General features: G+C 37.8%; 1 protein-coding gene across 1 annotated transcript in view; it reads right to left on the minus strand.

Moving 5' to 3' along the window:
• The window catches only part of LOC106093005 (reversion-inducing cysteine-rich protein with Kazal motifs), a 235544-nt gene that overhangs the window by 101990 nt on the left and 114225 nt on the right, over positions 1-19329 (minus strand). Inside the window, exon 3 of the mRNA XM_059370770.1 lies at positions 15178-15233. Coding sequence (XP_059226753.1) covers positions 15178-15233 — 56 coding nt within the window. The remainder of the gene's footprint in view (positions 1-15177; positions 15234-19329) is intronic.

Raw genomic sequence — 19329 nt, forward strand, 5'->3', positions numbered from 1 at the left:
AGGATGTCGAAGGTCCTAACACAACTCACAATTTCGGCGAAATCGGACAATAAATGCGATTTTTATGGGCGCAAGACCTTAAATCGAGAGTTCGGTCCATATGACAGCTATATCCAAATCTGAATCGATCTGGGCCAAATTGATGAAAGATGTCGAAGGGCATAGCATAACTCACTGTCCCAAATTTCAGCAAAATCGGACAATAAATGCACCTTTTATGGGCGCAAGACCTTAAATCGAATATATCGGTCTATATGGCAGCTATATCCAAATCTGGACCAAGTTGGAGAAGAATGTTGATGGGCTTAAGACAAAATCGGATAATAAATGCGGCTTTTAGATTGAATGTACGGTTTAGGAATCTAAAGTAGACCTGACAAACTATCGATGGTATCGATAGTTTAATTTTTGCTTCAATATCGATAGTTTTTAACACTATCGAACTATCGGTAAAATTTAATTTTTTGTTGTAATGTACTTTTTTTGATAAAAATTATTGAATTAACCAACAATTCCGTAATTCCCAAGCCGAATGTAAGTTTTTTTTAGAGAAGAAAACTTGCAAAATTAAGACAAAAAACAAAAAGGTACAAATTTGTCCTATATTTGCTCATTTTGTGGCATACGTAACCGAGCTTTTAATATTACCTTGTTGGGATGGGTCAACCAATCTCTCAATGTACTGGAGACTTAAATCTCAACGCACTTTATTTTACGCGTTTCTTTAGAAAATATGTTTATTTTATATGTAAGCAATTTGTCGATTCCATCGATAGTTCAGAAGAAACCTATCGAAACAATCGAACGGAGCGAATATCGATTGTTTTTCAGCTCTAATCTAAACATATTTGGGCGCTTTTAATTAGCCCAATGAGGAGTAAAAGTGCAAAATTACTCACCAAGCGAGACTTGTTAAATATCAATGAGTGCTGTCCGATTCAAATTTTAGCTCCATGATAGCGGTAAGGGCCAGATTTTTCAATAAGAGCGCTACAAAGTTTTTTTTTTTTTTAAATAAAACAAAAACGATTGCGGAAATCAATGCATTCAATGTTTATTTCTGCGATAGCGCGTTTGAACCCACTATGTGGGGAACTCGATTTCTTTTCCATGACCACCATGGGCTCGCTTGCAGAAGTCCAGACGCTGAACCCAATTATCGACCTTTTCAAGCATAAATCGGCCGATACTGCTGCCAAATTTCGCCTTTAATATTCATAGGAAGTTCATCAATTGTCGCTGGCTTGCTGGCATAGACCAAAGACAAATTTACCCAGGAAATCTACAGCAAACAGCTGAGTTCAATTTTTTCTCGCGCAGTACACTATCCGTCAACGAGATTTCATAAAGTTCCATAGTTAAGAATCATACCTCACACAAGCAATGCAAATTTTGCCCATGAACATTCCACTAAGGAACAGGGGCAAACTTCTCACACGAACTAGTAACATACTCAAAATCAGGGTTGCACTAATCACAGACAGCACTGTCTGTTGTTGGCCAACTGCTCCTACCTCTTAAGTTTATCTTGTATTTAGGTAGCCCGACCGAGGCGGCCAATAGAATGAACCATTTCGTAAGATAACATGTTCTCCAAATTTGGTTTCCAATAAATTGATTGTGACATTCGCTGTGTGACTTGTGACACCGTTCTGTTGGAATCACAGTTCCTCCAAGTCCATATCATACTATTGGGGCCAAAAATATTGCCTTATCATTGAACCGTAGCAATTCCCATTCATAGTAACGTCCCGGTTTTGATCGTCACGAAAGAAATACGGCCCAAGGAAGCCGCCGACCCATAAACCGCACCAAAACTTAATTTTTTCGGGATGTAATGATGACTCATGGAGTACATGTGGATTGCTGTCAGACCAATATCGCATATTTTGCTTATTGGCCAAGCCATTCAGCCAGAAATGAGTGTCATCGCTGAAGCGCTTAACGTTGAGGCCACTGACTCCGAAGTTCGGTAGTAAATTAAAATAATTTCGACTCGTTGTTGGCTCGAGAAGAGAAATGTCATATGAGAGTCAAACAAAAATATGGCGTCGTTTGCTGTCCCTATCGGTCTTTTTTGTAGCGTCCCTGGAAAAAACACTGTATTTGTAGAACAGTTTACGAAGGCTGAATGAGTCACAAATGTAGCTAACAGTAGACGTTCAGGTAATAAGCGGACATGCTATCCTTAGGGTAAGCTAATCTCCACTTTTTTTGAGGAAGAAGCTTTGGAGGAATTCTATTCTCTATCGCCTTAATGATTTCAGATCCATTTGCGTTTAAGTTTCCCCTTCATACTGAGGCATTTATTCTCCTTTTGGTCCAAATGCAAATTTGCTTTGCAGTAGTATTTCAACATGCCTTCCACTGATATGCCATAGCCATTAATTTAAGTGGTGCATAAATTATGCAGGCCATGGTAAATTGCCATCAATTTGTTTAGTTCTTTTTTTTTCTTTTAAATTTTCCATTTAAAATGGTAATTTTTTAAACTTCTCAAATGAAATTGATTATTAATTTTGAAGTTAAAGCAAATAAAACACACAGTGCTTGGCTGGGTAATTTATTATCTGTTGTCCTTTATTGACTGTCCAAATATGAGAGATGCTTAAAAAAAGACGTACAAAGTCATATGATGGACAAAAAGTAAATGCCACGAAGATATTATAGGTATTGGTATGACCAGATAGTCAATTTATAGCAAATGCAAATTTGCCCATGTACATTCCATTAAGTAACAGGCGCAAACTTCTCACATATCAATGAGTGCTGTTCGATTCAAATTTAAGGTCAATGATAAGGGATCTCCTTTGGCTATCAATTAATGCATGATCAAACGAATTCGCAGATTTGAAAGAATCTATTGCTTGGGAATAGTTACAAGAAACCCAAAAAGTCTGGGCTAGGTGGCCACACCTTCGGTTAAAGCCCCTGTTATAGTGTTGTCCTGGCGACTTTTCAAAAAACTCAAATTACTTGTACTTCTGGAATCCTTTTAAAGTGTATCGACGTCACAGAACCAAACAAGCAGTTGCCCAACAACAAGAAATTGAATGCACAATCTGCCATAATCAGTATTTTGTGCCACCCTGATTTCGAGATTGCTTCAAGTTTGCTCAATTTTCGTTGTATATGTGTGTTATGCTTCTTACCCAGCTAACAATACAATCCCACTTTGTCTGACACATTCTTACCAAATGTGGAAAGAAATCGGTTGGACGAGTCTGAGGTAATTTATTTTTTCTGTTCTGTTTTTTAATAACGAAATCGTAACGATTTCTGAACGGAGTGTCGAAGGAATGTTTTGTTTGGTTCATTTTTATTTTTGCATAGCAAACTTTCGTTAACACGTGTGTGGAATGTTCACAAGCGGTGGAGAGGGGATATTTTGTTTTGTTTTTTTTGGAATTGCATGTGGGCAACAGTTAAGCCTTGGAATTTTTGTTTTGTTTGATCAGTGGTAAGCCATTCGTCAAGAAATCGTAGCGATTAGTCGGCAAAATCTTCCGCATTTTTAAAGACATTCGTCTAGAAATCGTCTACGTATCCGGTCTCAATCCGGTACGATATAATATTTCCCATCCGATTTTCCCTGGAATTTTGCCCCTGTTCCTTAGTGGAATGTTCATGGGCAAAATTTACAATTTGCAATCGGTACGATATGGTGGCAAATATATTAGATTTCCCTCAGCCGTGTCGTTCCGATAACAATACGAACAATTCTCCAGTTTTTAATTACGTTCTCGGTAAGACACCAGATACGACATCCGATTTCATCCGATTGTCGGACCGAAGTCGGAAAATTTTGTTTGCTGCCCAGCTAAAGTTACTCGTTAGGTCAATGACATTGACGTAAATGATACGTTCGCGCAAGGATGTAATAACGAGGAGTTGCAACATCCTGATATATTGAAATATATATATATATATATATATATATATATATATATATATATATATATATTAAATCCAACTTCATTTAAATTTGGAAAATGTGGTTCAATAATAAATAATTAAGTGAAACAGTTTCAGTTTGTTTTCATGTGCAAATCAATTTATTGTTAATTCATCTTTTCCTTTTTTTTTAAGTATATGGGTAGACAATCCAGGTAGGGAGAGACTCCCCCGTTCGAATAGGCCATCCGACCCATTGTTTTCGGGATTCGCCACAACCTCCACGCAGTACAAATGTTCATTGCGAATAACGACTAAATCATCCACCTGCATACCGTGCTGTAGAAACTTCCATTTATAACGTTGATGGAGGCTTTTCAGATTCTTCTCCTTCCACCGTAAGCAGAAACAGTGAGTTAATGCCTTCATTTTTCGATATCGATTTACGAGACTCAGCGGCATTTCTTCAATAAACCGTTTTGGCGGGGATAACAGCGGAGCGCCAATTAAAAAATGACCGGGAGCTCTTCAGGGGTTTCATTTATCGGATACAAAGGGCGAGCATTTAGAAATACTTCTATTCGGCTAAGAAGCGTAGAGAGTTCTTCAAATGTGTTTTTAAAACCGTGAGCCTGCCCACGAAAGTGCAGTATAAAACACTTCACCGCGGCTTCCCATAGTCCTCCCATATGAGGAGCTCCAGGGGGAATGAAACGCCACGTTAGTCCCTTTAAACAGAACGAAGAACTAAGCTTATTATGAGTTTTTTTAATTGGGGGCTTTAAAGTTTTTCTCTATTCCACAACAATCGCGACGCGTAAAAAAATGTTCTAAAGCGGACAGAAACATTTGAGTCTATAAATCGGATTCAAGATGAATTGCTCTCGTAGAGAATCAAACAAATACGCAAAGTATCCTTTAGTTATAAGGCAATATCCACCGGTAAAGGATTTAATTTCAAAAGGACCCACGAAGTCGATGCCGGTGACGGTAAATGGTCTATTCAACATGGTTCTTCGGAGTTCGGAGAAAGTATAGTCATTTTTTGTGAACAAGTCCTTTTATGCTCAATAATATATGACTTACAACAATTTATCGTGGACCGAATGAGAGTTTTCATCCTAGGCACCCAATATTCAATACGAAGTATTCGCAACATTAATTGATTCCCGCGATGCACGGGTATTTTATGAACAAACTATAGTAACAACTTAGTAAACCGACTTGCGTACGGTAATATAATAGGATATTGTTCCGTGTAGCAAATGGATGGCGATTTCACTAGTCGCCCGGTAAGAGCCATAATTCCTTTTTCATCTAAGAAGGGGTTTTACGGCAATAGTGAACTTTTCGTTAGTAATGGTATCTTATCAGTCAGACATTTGTATTTCTCAGCAAAGTGGAATCGTTGCGATACGATAGCCAATCGGACTTTGAATGCCTTTATCTCTCCAGCACTTATTACTGAACTTACATGCGCAAACCGATCTCAATGAGAGGAATGAGTTCTTCTAAAAAATATGAAGATATACGCTAGTACCCGTAAAGCACGATTAAGTAACGAGAATCTCTCCACAACGTTTTCATAATTCACGAAGTAAGAAAAGTGAGCCTTAATCGCGCCCAATGGAGGCACTCCAACTGCTCGCTCCAGCGTATACCTAGTGGTTTACAGCAGCTAGTCTCTAAAAACGATAAAAATTGCGCGTCATCCAAATAACTCCCAAAATAGATCAATTTACGAAGCTTGAATTTCGCGCAGACCACAGTAATAAGTTGAGCATGAGCCCTGTTAGCAGTGTCAAAGTCATGCAGACCTGTTAATACGCCGTCAACGTACATGCAATTCCGTAGGATGTGCGCGGCCAAAGAGTATTCATATGATGCAACGTTAGATATCCGTGAACTACTTGCTCGTATGTGTCTTTCACCGCTGGTTTTGAAAGTTCGAGGCTGTTCTTCCAATTTCCAGAATTTAAGTTAAGTCTCCTTATTCAAAATTGCAACAGTTCTCGTAAAGACCTGTATTGGTTAAAAGTACGGTTTTATATTGATAAGTGTGGAAAACCTGCCTCGTCAATGCAGATGTAGATGGAATTGAGTCAGAGTTAGTCGTATTTCGACTGGTTTCAGAAGCAGACGGACCTGTGAGGGAGGAAACCGGCACGGGGTTCGACGGAGATGCCTTTTGTGACAAACCGAGCAGTTAAATGAACTCTTGCAGTCCGTAACCTCGTGAAGATGCGAAAGACAATTTATGCAAACTTCGATGATTTATTAGAGAATGTCGAGGGTTTCAAATTATCCGCCGGTTATGCATTCGCAAAATGCGTTCAAATCTTCTTATCCGTTGATTTCGAATTAACATTTCTTCCGCGTAGATTGCGAAGACACGACAAGGTCTGAATTCCTTTCCTGAGAAAGAGATCCATCTCTTTCCAGGTCGATAAAACAGACTTATTAGGTACACTTTGGCAGGACTGTCATAATTTTCCCGTAGAGCATCCAAAGCTACGGCGAAACTACCGATTGAAAGAGGAAATCGCGAGAGGATTTCTCTGGCCTCACCCCTTATCTTTCTAACCAGATGATAAAGCCTCTCTAAGTCGGATAACCGCGCGTTATTTATATAAACAGTAAATAAATCCCTAAAGGACGGCCAAGAATAGAAGTCACCATCGAAAACGTCCGTATCGCATGGTTGTTCTGTAAGAAACGCGAGATATATTTGAATGAACCGATGAATTTAGAGGCGATAGCGATCTCATGGAGGCCGTCCGCACTGAGGGGAGTAAAAAAAATCGGAGATCTAACATGATCATAAACCGAAACGTTTCACGATGAAACTGGCGTAGTCTTCGAGGAAGATTTTAAAAAATCTAGACAACTGTACTTTAATCTAAAACGTATCGACAAAAAAGATTTGCGAAAAATAGGAAAGAAATTAAAAAAGAAGAAAAAAAAGTAAGGGCGTGCTAAGTTCGGCCGGGCCGAATCTTATATACCCTCCACCGCATTTATCGAGTTCTGTGCACGGTATCTCTTTTTACGCAAACAAGGAATATTGAATAAGAACAAGATCCCAGATTGGTTAAATGACAGCTATATCAGGTTATGTACCGATTTCAACCATACTATGAACAGTTGCTGAAATTCATAACGAAACACATGAAGCAAAATTTCAGCGAAATCGGATAGGATTTGCGCCCTCTAAAGGCCTATGAAGTCAAGACCCCAGATCGGTTTGTATGACAGCTATATCAGGTTATGGACCGATTTGAACCATACATACCATAATTGTTGGAAGTGATACCACAACACCACGTGCAAAATTTCAGTCAAATCGGACTAAAATTGCGTCCTATAAAGGCTTAAGAAGTCATCACCCAAGATCGGTTAATATGGCAGCTATATCAAAACATAGACCGATATGGCCCATTTACAATCCCAACTGACCTACACTAAGTAGAAGTATTTGTGCAAAATTTGAAGCAGCTACCTTTATTCGTTCGAAAGCTAGCGTGGTTTCGACAGACTGACGGACTGACATGGCTAGATCGACATAAAATGTCATGACGATCAAGAACATAAATATATACTTTATGGGGTCTGAGACGAATATTTCGGGGAGTTACAAACAGAATGACGAAATTAGTATATATATTAACCAATATAGTAATATTATAACCAATATAGTGGTTATAATATTACGGCCCGTGGCTGTATTTGAGACTACCAACCAACATGTAAAAATATTCGAACAAATATATATACGAACGTATGAATTCGAAGGAGGCCTTTTATATTTCGGAATTAGAAAACCCAGAAACAAATATTAATAATCGAAAATCGCGTTATTGTTTTTTAAAATATTCCCCATTGAGACCTATAGACTTTTGCATGCCTTTGAACCAATTGTCGAAGCACTTTTGCCACTCTGAACGCATCAACCGCTTCTTCAGGTGTCTAAAAACGTTGACCTCTCATTTTTTTTTTACATTCGGAAATAAAAATAAGTCATTCGGTGCCAAATCAGGACTATACGGCAGATGACCATCACATCAATGTTTTGAGTGCTCAAAATCCAGTTCTTTCGTATTTTTGGAGCATTTCTTCGACCAATCGACGCGATTGACAAATTGTGTGGGATCTAACGCGAATAAATTTTTTTCAATATTGAATGCATGTTGGTCCCACTAATTCCTAAGGTTGTCTCAATCGCTCGATAGGTCACATGACGATCTTGCAATATCAGTTGGAGCACAGCATCAATGGTTTTTTGAAACAACAACAACTGATTTTGGACGACCTTCACGAAATTCGGCTTGGAGTGAACTACGACCTCGGTTAAATTTACCATACCATCGATAAAGACTGGTCCTTGATGGAGCTTCATCGCCAAAAATTGAATTAAGTTCATCGATACACTGTTGTTGAGTTAATCCACGTCGAAAGTTGCAAAAAATAATCGCACGAAAATGTTCACGATTTGATTCCATTTTTTGGCCAAGATAAATCTTATAAGTTACTGTAAACAACACAAATAGCGCTCGTAGGTCAAAACGTTCTGAGTACATATAACCTTAAAAATGTTAAGCTTTACGATACAGCTGTCAGTTGGCAGATTGCGACACAAGGATTGTCCAATTAAGAATATAAAAGGCTACCCTTGTATCAATAGCAGTCGCGTGGGTGCGTTGATATGCTGTCGTTATAGCTGTAATGAAGAGCGGTGATTAAACGAAGCGAAGATCGGCAAACAAAGCAGAGTTTAATGGTATTTGTTATTGTTCTTATCAATTTCCTTTGAAAATTCAAAGAAACACGATTTGAAAATCGTGCTTTATTGAGCGCGGACTGTATTATTTAAGAAAGTGCGTATCACGTAGGGGTATAAAATGTCGACATGGTTTATTTATTTATTTCACATAGAAATTGGCACTTCTCTCACAAAATTAAAAGAATTAGTGTTGCCGTTTTTGCCAAGATTTTTATTCTCTTGGTAGGTTGGTAGGCTGAACTAAATTTTTGGTAGGTTTTTTCAATATGTAAATACCAAGTTAATTACTACAAAAATCGCAGTGGATAATTTAAAATTAATTCACTTCTCGTTGTTTCTGTGTATTCATTAAGAGAGCAGAACAAAACCATGGATGTCGTGGCGCCTAATACTATTACAAAGTTCTGATATAGACTGTAACGAGTGTCATGGAATCTCTTCAAAATTTCGAAAATTCTGGGTAGGAAATCCGGCTTTTATGCGTTCGATGTCTTCAATCGGAAATAGGGCTATATGGCAGCTACATACAAATATGATCAAATCTGGTCCACACTCAGATGTTGAGGGGTCCATGCAATTCACCGTAATGGCGAAAAAGTGTGGTATATACACATATATTGGCTCAAACGTGAAATCGGGATATCTCTTTATTCATACACAGTTTTTCATTGAAATCGGGACAAAAATATGACTTTTATGAACTCAGGAATGTTTATTAGGAGATCACAATAAAGGGTACTATATCAAGATATAGGCCATCTTTGAACTATAGTTTGTAAAGTGATTTTAACAGATAGACGGACAGACATGGCTAGATCGTCTATGAATATTACGACGTCTAATATGTTAACTTTGTAGGATTGAAAATGCATAATTAGGTGTTTTTCAAATGGAATGACAAAATGACCAACTCTTCAGTGGTGGATTTAAAACCGTATTTTTGGCTTGTAGGACATGTGAGATGGACCATAGTGTAAGGTTCTTATGTTGCGTGGAAGAGCGAAGTGCAACAAAAAATAAAACACCAGGGTTTTAGTTATGCATTTTGGTATTTATTGTAGTAAACAATTTATCTTTAAACAATTGGATGTTTCTTGTGTGGATAATAATTGCTCCCTGTAGAGGCTCAAGAAGTCAAGACCCCAGATCGGTTTATATGGCAGCTATATCAGGCTATGAACCGATTTGAACTATTCTTAGCACAGCTGTTGAATGTTATAAAAAAACACCTCATGCAAAATTTCAGCCAAATCGGGTAATAATTGCGTCCTCTAGTGGCTCAAGAATTCAAGACCCCAGATCGGTTTATATGGATGCTATATCAGGTTATGGACTGATTTGAACTATTCTTAACACAGTTGTTGGAAGTCCTAACCAAACACGTCGTGCAAAATTTCAGCCCAATCGGATAAGAATTGCGCACTCTAGACGCTGAAAAAATCAAGACCTCAGATAGGTTTATATGACAGCTATATCAGATTATAAACCGATTTTTCAACCATACTAAGCACAGTTGTTGGAAGTCATAATAAAACACGTCGTGCAAAATTTCAGCCAAATCGTATAAGAATTGTGCCCTCTAGCGGCTCAAGAAGTCAATATCCCAGATCGGTTTATATGGCAGCTATATCAAAACGTGGACCAATATAGCCCATTTACAAGCCCAACCGAGATTTTTTAGTTTGAGAATAAAACTATGTGTCCATACTGAGCACTTTCATTTCTTTGTCAACAGACTGTAAAATATTATGGACTTGCCGAACAGGGCCCGCTCCGCTCCGCCTTCTTTAACTCTCTAATAACTTTTTAGGGTGGGGACACTTCGCCCTGAATGCTGATATCGAATTCGTGCGATGTTAGCCTATGACGCTGAACGCGTTCGAATCCTGGCGAGAACATCGGACAAAGCGGTGTTTATCCCCTTCTAAAAAAATGTCCCTTATCATTGAGTTTAAACTTGAATTGGAAAGCACTTATTGATGGGTGAGAGTTTGCCCCTTCTCGGTTCCTGGAGGGATGGCACCTCAGAAATTTCGAATCAAATATGGATATCAAATTCTTTCTTTATCCCCAATGGACATGAAGTTTATTCCCAACGAACATCAGTTTAGGGGGTGCTTTATGGCGTACCCCAAAACACTTGGCTCCAAAATTGAATATCAAATTTGTTTTCTAATCTCATTTAAACTTCTTATTGCGGTGTTGTGGGGGTGGGGTGGCCTCATAGACATTTTTCCCGAATATTGGTGTCAGATTCGTGCTTTACTCCCAAAGACCTTCCATTTGAGCCCCATATTGCTATGGTCGTAAATTTCTCCACTTTGAGCGATATTTTTGGAGAGAGGCGACACCCCAATCACTTGGTCCCATATTGGGATATCAGGATCGAATTCTACACTTAAATACCTTTTATTTAAGCTCCATGTTCCCATGGTCAGTCAATAAGTCCTGTTTGGGGAAAGGGTAGACCCCCAGAAACGTGGTCCCATATTTGGATATTAGATTCGTATTCTACTCGCAAATACCTTTCATTTGAGTCCCAGATTACCATGGTCGGTAAATATGTCCAATTTAGGGATGTTTTGGGGCTTGGGGTCAGATACGTTTTCTTATTCTAAATACCTTTCATTTGAGTCCCATATTGTCGTGAATGTTCTAAATATATGTTTGGTAGGTTTTAGGGTGGGGTGGCCCCTAGGTACCCCATTCGAAATTTGAATACCAAATTTTTATTTTTAGGGTTCTATATGAGAGCACACAAAATTTAGCTTAAATCCCACCACCCATCTCCGAGATCTGGCGTTTCTGAAAATTAGGGTAAGGGGGAGGGTCCGTCCCCCTTCAGATATCAAAAAATTTAGTACCCTATTTTCACCAAGGGATCATTATGAACCATCTGTGAAAATTTCAAGAAAATCGATTCAGCCGTTTCTGAGTCTATAAGGACCACACAAACTAACAAACAAACACAAATTGATTTTTATATACAATATAAGACTAGCTGAACCCGGCCCGTTTCGCTGCGCTACCTTTTACACCATATGAATTATAACTTTCTTTTCAATTACTCTTCTTTGCATTCGCTATGTTACGTATATATTTTGTGGCCATGTTTTTATAAAACTTTAAGACTATTGTGGAAGCTTGTCCCAGGGTAGGAGGGTTAAAAAAATAATACCGAAAACAGTCAAACAGTCAGAAAACATGTCAAAACGGTAGTGAAAAGAATATGATGAACTTTGAACACACTCTCCTGTACCTCTCGCTCTCTTTTTCTTTGTTCGGGTTTGGTTGGCTATTCCAATAATTTCTGTCTCCCAATAGATGGCGCTGAATCTGTTGTTGGTGGTGTTCACTGTTGATTCCCATCACATTTTTGACCATCATTTTGACTATTTTTGAGTTCAATCGAATTTCCACTTTTGACGGCCTATCTAATGTCACCGTTGCGCATGGGTATGCATCATAGGCTTACCCATGCTAAAAATATCAGATCAATTTCGAGCACTGGATATTCCTTCAATAATAGTTGCTACAATAATCATTATCAATTTAAGAATTCAGTACAAAAACTGACGGCCTAGACCACTAAATTAGTTTTTTCTTTTTGTACCCTCCATCATAATCTAATTTCGTCTTTCCGAAAATATATATGTATATTTTTGATCGTCTTGACATTCTCAAGATTTCATACTCGCAGTCCACAAAATTATACTTTGAATTGAACTCCATATTGTCATAATTGGTGTATACAGCCGTTTGCTGGGGGCGTAGGACAATTGTGCGCCTCACTCCATCTGCCACTTGAGCACAAATTTGAATAACGCACTCCACTTAAAAATATCTATCACTTGGTCCCTCATTGTTTTAATAGGTCAAATAAACTCATGGAGGCGACTTTAGAAAGTAAAGCACCACCTAGATTCTTGGACACAAAGTTTAATGTCATATTCGTAATCTGCTATCAAATACATTTAATGTGAGGCTCATCTAGCTATGATCGAATTATATTGTCATTTGGGGGTGGGGCGATCCCCAATTACATGGACCTCATTTTTTTTTTTGTTATATTCGTAGTCTAGTCCCGAATACATTTCATTTGAGTCCCATATTGAAATTTACGTCCAATATGTTTGTTTGGGGGAGTTTTTGGGGATGGACGGCTCCTCGCATACTTGATCCCAATTTTTAATACCATATTCGTATTGTACTCCCCAATACATTTCATTTGGTACCCATATAGTCCCTATCGGTCCACTTTTTTAAATGGTGTTTTTAGGGTAACGGAGGAGGGTCCGCCCCCTTCCAATATCGACAAACTAAAAAACCTTTTCCTCCTTCCTGACCATTTTCGTAATCTACTCCCGAATACCTTTCATTCGAGTCCCACATTGTCATTATCGTCTAATAAACCTATTTTAGGGGGTTTTTGGGTCGTGGCCTCTCTCCAGTTACTTGGATCCAAATATTAATATGAAATTCGTAGTCTACTCCTGAATACCTTTCATTTGAATTCCATATTGTCCCGATCGGTTGACTTTTATTTTGGGGTCGTACTTTTAGGGTAAGGGGGAGGGTCCGCCCCCCTGCCGATATCAATAATTTATATAGCTTATTGCTCCTTCCGGATCATTCACCACAATCTGTGAAAATTTGAAAGAAATCGGTTCAGCCGTTTTGGAGTCCATACGGAACAAACAAATTTACAAACACACAAACAAACATACAATCAAACATACAAACAAACAAACCCAAATTCATTTTTATATATATATATGTATATATATATGGCGAAGCGGATCTTCTGGGAAAATATGGTGCTTATTTCCAATTGGGAATTTTTCAACAGCCATTGAAAACTAAAAGTGTAAACATTTTTATTTTAATAGTAACTATATACGAAATATATATGTATTAGCAAAGTGTAAATTCGAAATATATTGGGTTGCCCAAAAAGTAATTGCGGATTTTTTAAAAGAAAGTAAATGCATTTTTAATAAAACTTAGCATGAACTTTAATCAAATATACTTTTTTTACACTTTTTTTCTAAAGCAAGCTAAAGGTAACAGCTGATAACTGACAGAAGAAAGAATGCAATTACAGAGTCACAAGCTGTGAAAAAATTTGTCAACGCCGACTATATGAAAAATCCGCAATTACTTTTTGGGCAATCCAATATTAATAAAATAAAACCAAGTATCAATATGAGAAGAAATAGTACATCAACAATTAAAAGAATTATTTCATGTCTATTAGTTAAAACTGAATGAAATATAGCAGAGATTTTGCAGAACGCTTGTACAGATGTACTAACACACAGAACAAATTTCGAACATTTTATTCCATCAATTGTATTGAGTTTAGTTCAAATTGTTCCTCATATAGACTGAATAAAGAATAATTTAGTTCCATTTATTTACCGTTGAACCATAACGAAGTTTATTTGATGTTATTATGTTTTAGAAATGCATTAACTAAAAGCGAAAAAAATTGTCTTAGGCGCTATATGAAGTTCAACTATATTCGAAAGTAGTTTAATGTAATGTAACATCCATTGGGTCACTTTTTTTTAAGTGCACTTGCATATTCTTAGGTTTCTATGGGAAAAAAGGTTACTGTGTATGCTACAATCCACTTTTCTTTAGTGTCTTAATTTCCATGGTACATTTCGCCTTTATGGCCACCATTAACCATTTTTAAGTGTTTCCAGCAAATTGTCTGCTTTGGAAATTGAAAAGGAAGGTAAGCAATTAGTTTTGACATGTATTCGCTGCTATTTGTATGACGATTTTTGGTATTTCAATATTTTTTCCTCTTTAAACATTTAAATCTCATGCGACAACGATCTGTGGTCGGTTACATGCTTTAAAGCCCCTCCGAGCCGATATCCTGTTCAAGTGTTGCCATATGTTATGTCTTAAATTCATTTAAATGTAAATTAAACTACATTAACCAACTGAGCGGCAACCGAAATGAAAGAAAGACAAACAAAAAGACAGACCGACTATGAAAAACTAGTTCAATTTGATGAAAATATGTTCATCAAGTGCAACTGATATGTAGCCGTTGGCTAAGATTTTCAAAGTTATTTGCAAAGCTATTTATTTTTGGCCTCATATTACCGAGGGGAGAAGAATGGTCTGGCGACTAGCTTAAACAACAAGGACAGAATAGATTTTAAGCCTTGTTGTTTGGATATACACATGTTTTTTAGTTTCTGGCTTTATCGTTTCGTTTTCTGGGAGTATTTAAAAGCACAACTTGAAGTAGTTGCTTGTCATTAATCAGTTTTAATGTCAGTTTTAAAATAATTTATATGCTGTTTTAGATACACACACACTCACAAACTTCAATTGGGGCTATAAGCTTATTTGCTGGGTATAAGTGCCCTGTCGATCGCCAAAAACCATGACAACTTCTATGTGCTGTATACAGGCAGCAATGAAGGAGATCAAGTTTTATGTTGTTGGATTTTCGTATCTGCATGGAGAAGACTACTTACATTTTCACAGGATGTTCTACATGAGCCAAATACTTCATTGCAGCAATTGTAGAAATCTGTAGAAAAGAGAAAATGAATTTTAGTTTAGATTAGAATGATAAAAAAATCGAAGATAGTTATAAACGGTTTATAAAACTGATTTAAGACCACTATGGAATTTAACTTAAAAAAAATGTATCCAAATTTAAATTTTGTGGACAATTTTGTTGATTTTAGAATTTATCGAAATTCTGTATTGAACTAGCCATGTCCGTCCGCCTGTGGAAATCACGAAAGCGATTGAACGCGTAGAGCTACCCGCTCGGAATTTTGCACAGATATTTCTTATTGATGTAGGTCGTTGGGATTTGCAAATGGGCCATATCGGTTCAGATTTGGATATAGCGCCCGTAAAAACCGATCCCCGGATTTAACTTCTTGAGCCCCTAGAGGCCTTAATATTGATCCGATTTGGCTCAAATTTGGAACAAAGATGTGTGTAATGATTTCCAACATCCATGTCATATTTGGTCCCACGAGTTTAAGGGAAATAAAGACCGCCGGAAAGGTCTTGGTAAATTTGATTAAATTTGTTTTAAATGGAGACACAAAAAAAAAAGGAAAACACGATTAGAACTCCTACTGGGGATTTACAAACATTTTAAGATCTTAAACCCTTATTTGATTTGCAGCGTTAAGATCTGTTTTTATACCCTCCACCATAAGATGGGGGGTATACTAATTTCGTCATTCTGATTGTAACTACTCGAAATATTCGTCTGAGACCCCATAAAGTATATATATTATTGGTCGTCGTGAAATTTTATGTCGATCTAGCCATGTCCGTCCGTCTGTCCGTCCGTCCGTCCGTCCGTCTGTCTGTCGAAAGCACGCTAACCTCCGAAGGAGTAAAGCTAGCCGCTTGAAATTTTGCACAAATACTTCTTATTAGTGTAGGTCGGTTGGTATTGTAAATGGGCCATATCGGTCCATGTTTTGATATAGCTGCCATATAAACCGATCTTGGGTCTTGACTTCTTGAGCCTCTAGAGTGCGCAATTCTTATCCGATTGGGATGAAATTTTGCACGACGTGTTTTGTTATGACATCCAACAACTGTGCCAAGTATGTTTCAAATCGGTCCATAACGTGATATAGCTGCCATATACACCGATCTGGGGTTTTGACTTCTTGAGCCTCTAGAGTGCGCAATTCTTATCCGATTGGAATGAAATTTTGCACGACGTGTTTTGTTACGATATCCAATAACTGTGCCAAGTATGGTTCAAATCGGTCCATAACCTTATATAGCTGTCATATAAACCGATCTTGGGTCTTGACTTCTTGAGCCTCTAGAGGGCGCAATTCTTATTCAATTTGAATGAATTTTGGCACGTAGTATTTTGTTATGATATCCAACAACTGTGCCAAGTATGGTTGAAATCGGTTCATAACCTGATATAGCTGCCATATAAACCGATCTGGGATCTTGACTTCTTGAGCCTCTAGAGGTCGCAATTATTATACGATTTGCCTGAAATTTTGTACGACTGATTCTCTCATGACCATTAACATACGTGTTTATTATGGTCTGAATCGGTATTGTATCGGTATCCCTCTATTTTACTTATTGAGCCCTCAAAAGGCGCAATTCTTATTCGAATTGGCTGACATTTTACACAGGTCTCCAACACATAATTTAATTGTGGTCCAAACCGGATCATATCTCGATATCGCTCTAATAGCAGAGCAATTCTTTTCGTATATCATTTTTTGCCTAAGAAGAGATGCCGGGAAAAGAACTCGACAAATGCGATCCATGGTGGAGGGTATATAAGATTCGGCCCGGCCGAACTTAGCACGCTTTTACTTGTTTCTTTCTACAATCGTAGCATGTTGTCAGCGAATTCATGTACCAGAGAACAGAGTTCAGATTTTGCAACCGACTTCAGGGAAATTTTTAGTCAGGTTAGCACCTCTTTCAACTGTGCCAGGTATGGAGCGTATTAACCAGGGCTTGGAAGTCGACTTGGTTGAGGCCTTTAAGCCAGAGTAAATATTAGAGTTTAAGTTCGGTTTGAAGTTGAGCTAGCTTGGTTCGAGTTCAAACCGCACCCAAGGATAAGAGACGAGTTCAGGTTCCGTAGCCCGGGTATTAGCACAATTTGCGATATAGCCCTATTAGAACCAAGCTCTTGTTTATCGTAAGGAGATACAAATATTAAAAGTTATTTATGTGAATTTCTATAACCCCATTAGAAAAAAGTTTTTATACCCACCACCATAGGATAGGGGGTATATTCACTTAGTCATTCCGTTTGCAACACATCGAAATATCAATTTTTGACCCTACAAAGTATATAAAATTCGGATCGTCGTAAAATTCTAAGACGATTTAACGATGTCCGTGTGTCTGTCCGTCCGTCTGTTGCAATCACTCTACAGCCTTCAAAAATTGAGCTGAAATTTGGCACAGATACGTCGTTTTTATGCACGTTGGTTAAGATCTTGAACGGGCCAAATCGGACCATATTTGGATATAGCTGTCATATAGACCGATCTGCCGATAAGGGTCTGAAGTCCATAAAGGCTCTATTTATTACCCGATTTCGCTGAAATTTGAAACAGTTAGTAGTTTAAAGCTTCCCGACATCTGACCCAAATATGGTTCAGATCGGACTATATTTAGATATAGCTGTCATATAGACCGATCTGCCGATAATGGGTCTGAGGCCCATAAAAACTCTATTTATTACCTGATTTCGCTGAAATTTCAAACAGTGAGTTATTTTAAGCCTACCGACATCTGACTTAAATATATATAGTCCGATCTCCATATAAAGGGTATGAAGCCCATAAAAGCTTTATTTTTTTATTCGATTTCGCTGAAATTTGATACAGTGAATAGTTTTGCGCCTCCTAACATAGGACCCAAATATGGTTCAGATCGGACTATGTTTAAATATAGCCGTCATATACACGGTTACAGTGCACTTGTTTTGGGCACCCTAAATGATTACTTAAAGACAATTGCCAAATTTGTTCATATGCTACATTAATGACTTCATTAACCTTGTCATTCCATATCCCCTCTATCCAAAACTTTTTATAGTTGCCCAATCGTTCATTATTGGATGTACGCCATTAGTTGTGTATTAAAATGTTATTATTCATCATTAAATATGTGAAAGCTAGACAACAAACAGTTAATGTCGCATTGGACATTTCCATTTCCTAACCCCAGAGACTCCCTCCAAAAGTTCTAGAGAGATGTTTGTGTTATTTTTCATGATTACTTGTTTCCTTATTATAAACCATCACCAACACCACCATCAGAATGCCGACTGTGATGAGGATGATGTTTAGTTCGCTTTGTCGTTGTTATGTTATCGCAATGCTTCAACAACAACAATTTCTTCCTTTTCCCCTCCAGACGAGTGGATGAATAATCCTCTATATCATGCTTCTTGTTTGCATGTTAGTTTGCAGTTCATGTCGTCGTTGTTGTTATTTCCATATAAAGTTCTGGCTACACATGTTTTCAACTTGAAGTGAACTCAAACAGCACAACGCATACTGTGTAAAAAGATTAATGTCTCGACATTAAGTCTTTTTTCAGGAGATGTCCTACATAATGGTGTGGGTATTTGTGGCTTTAGTGTAAAGTTTGACAGCGATTATGGAAAAAAAACCATATTGGAGATGCATTATGTATTTTAAAAGGTGATTGGGCTATATCTATTAACAAGCTAATGAATTAAACAAATCATTGTTTGGTCATGAGGTCAGAAGATTTGTATACCCTCCACCATAGCATGGGGGCATACTAATTTCGTCATTCTGTTTGTAACTCCTCGAAATATTCGTCTAAAACCCCATAAAGTACATATATTCTTGATCGTCATGACATTTTAAGTCGAACTAGCCATGTCCGTCCGTCAGTCTGTCTGTCGAAAGCACGCTCACTTTCGAAGGAGTAAAGCTAGCCGCTTGAAATTTTGCACAAATACTTCTTATTTGTGTAGGTCGGTTGGGATTGTAAATGGGCTATATCGGTCCACGTTTTGATATAGCTGCCATATAAACCGATCTGGGATTTTGACTTCTTGAGACGCTAGAGGGCACAATTCTTATACGAAACGGCTTATACGGCTGAAATTTTGCATGAGGTGT

This window comes from Stomoxys calcitrans, chromosome 1, assembly GCF_963082655.1.
Source record: "Stomoxys calcitrans chromosome 1, idStoCalc2.1, whole genome shotgun sequence".
Lineage (NCBI taxonomy): Eukaryota > Metazoa > Arthropoda > Insecta > Diptera > Muscidae > Stomoxys > Stomoxys calcitrans.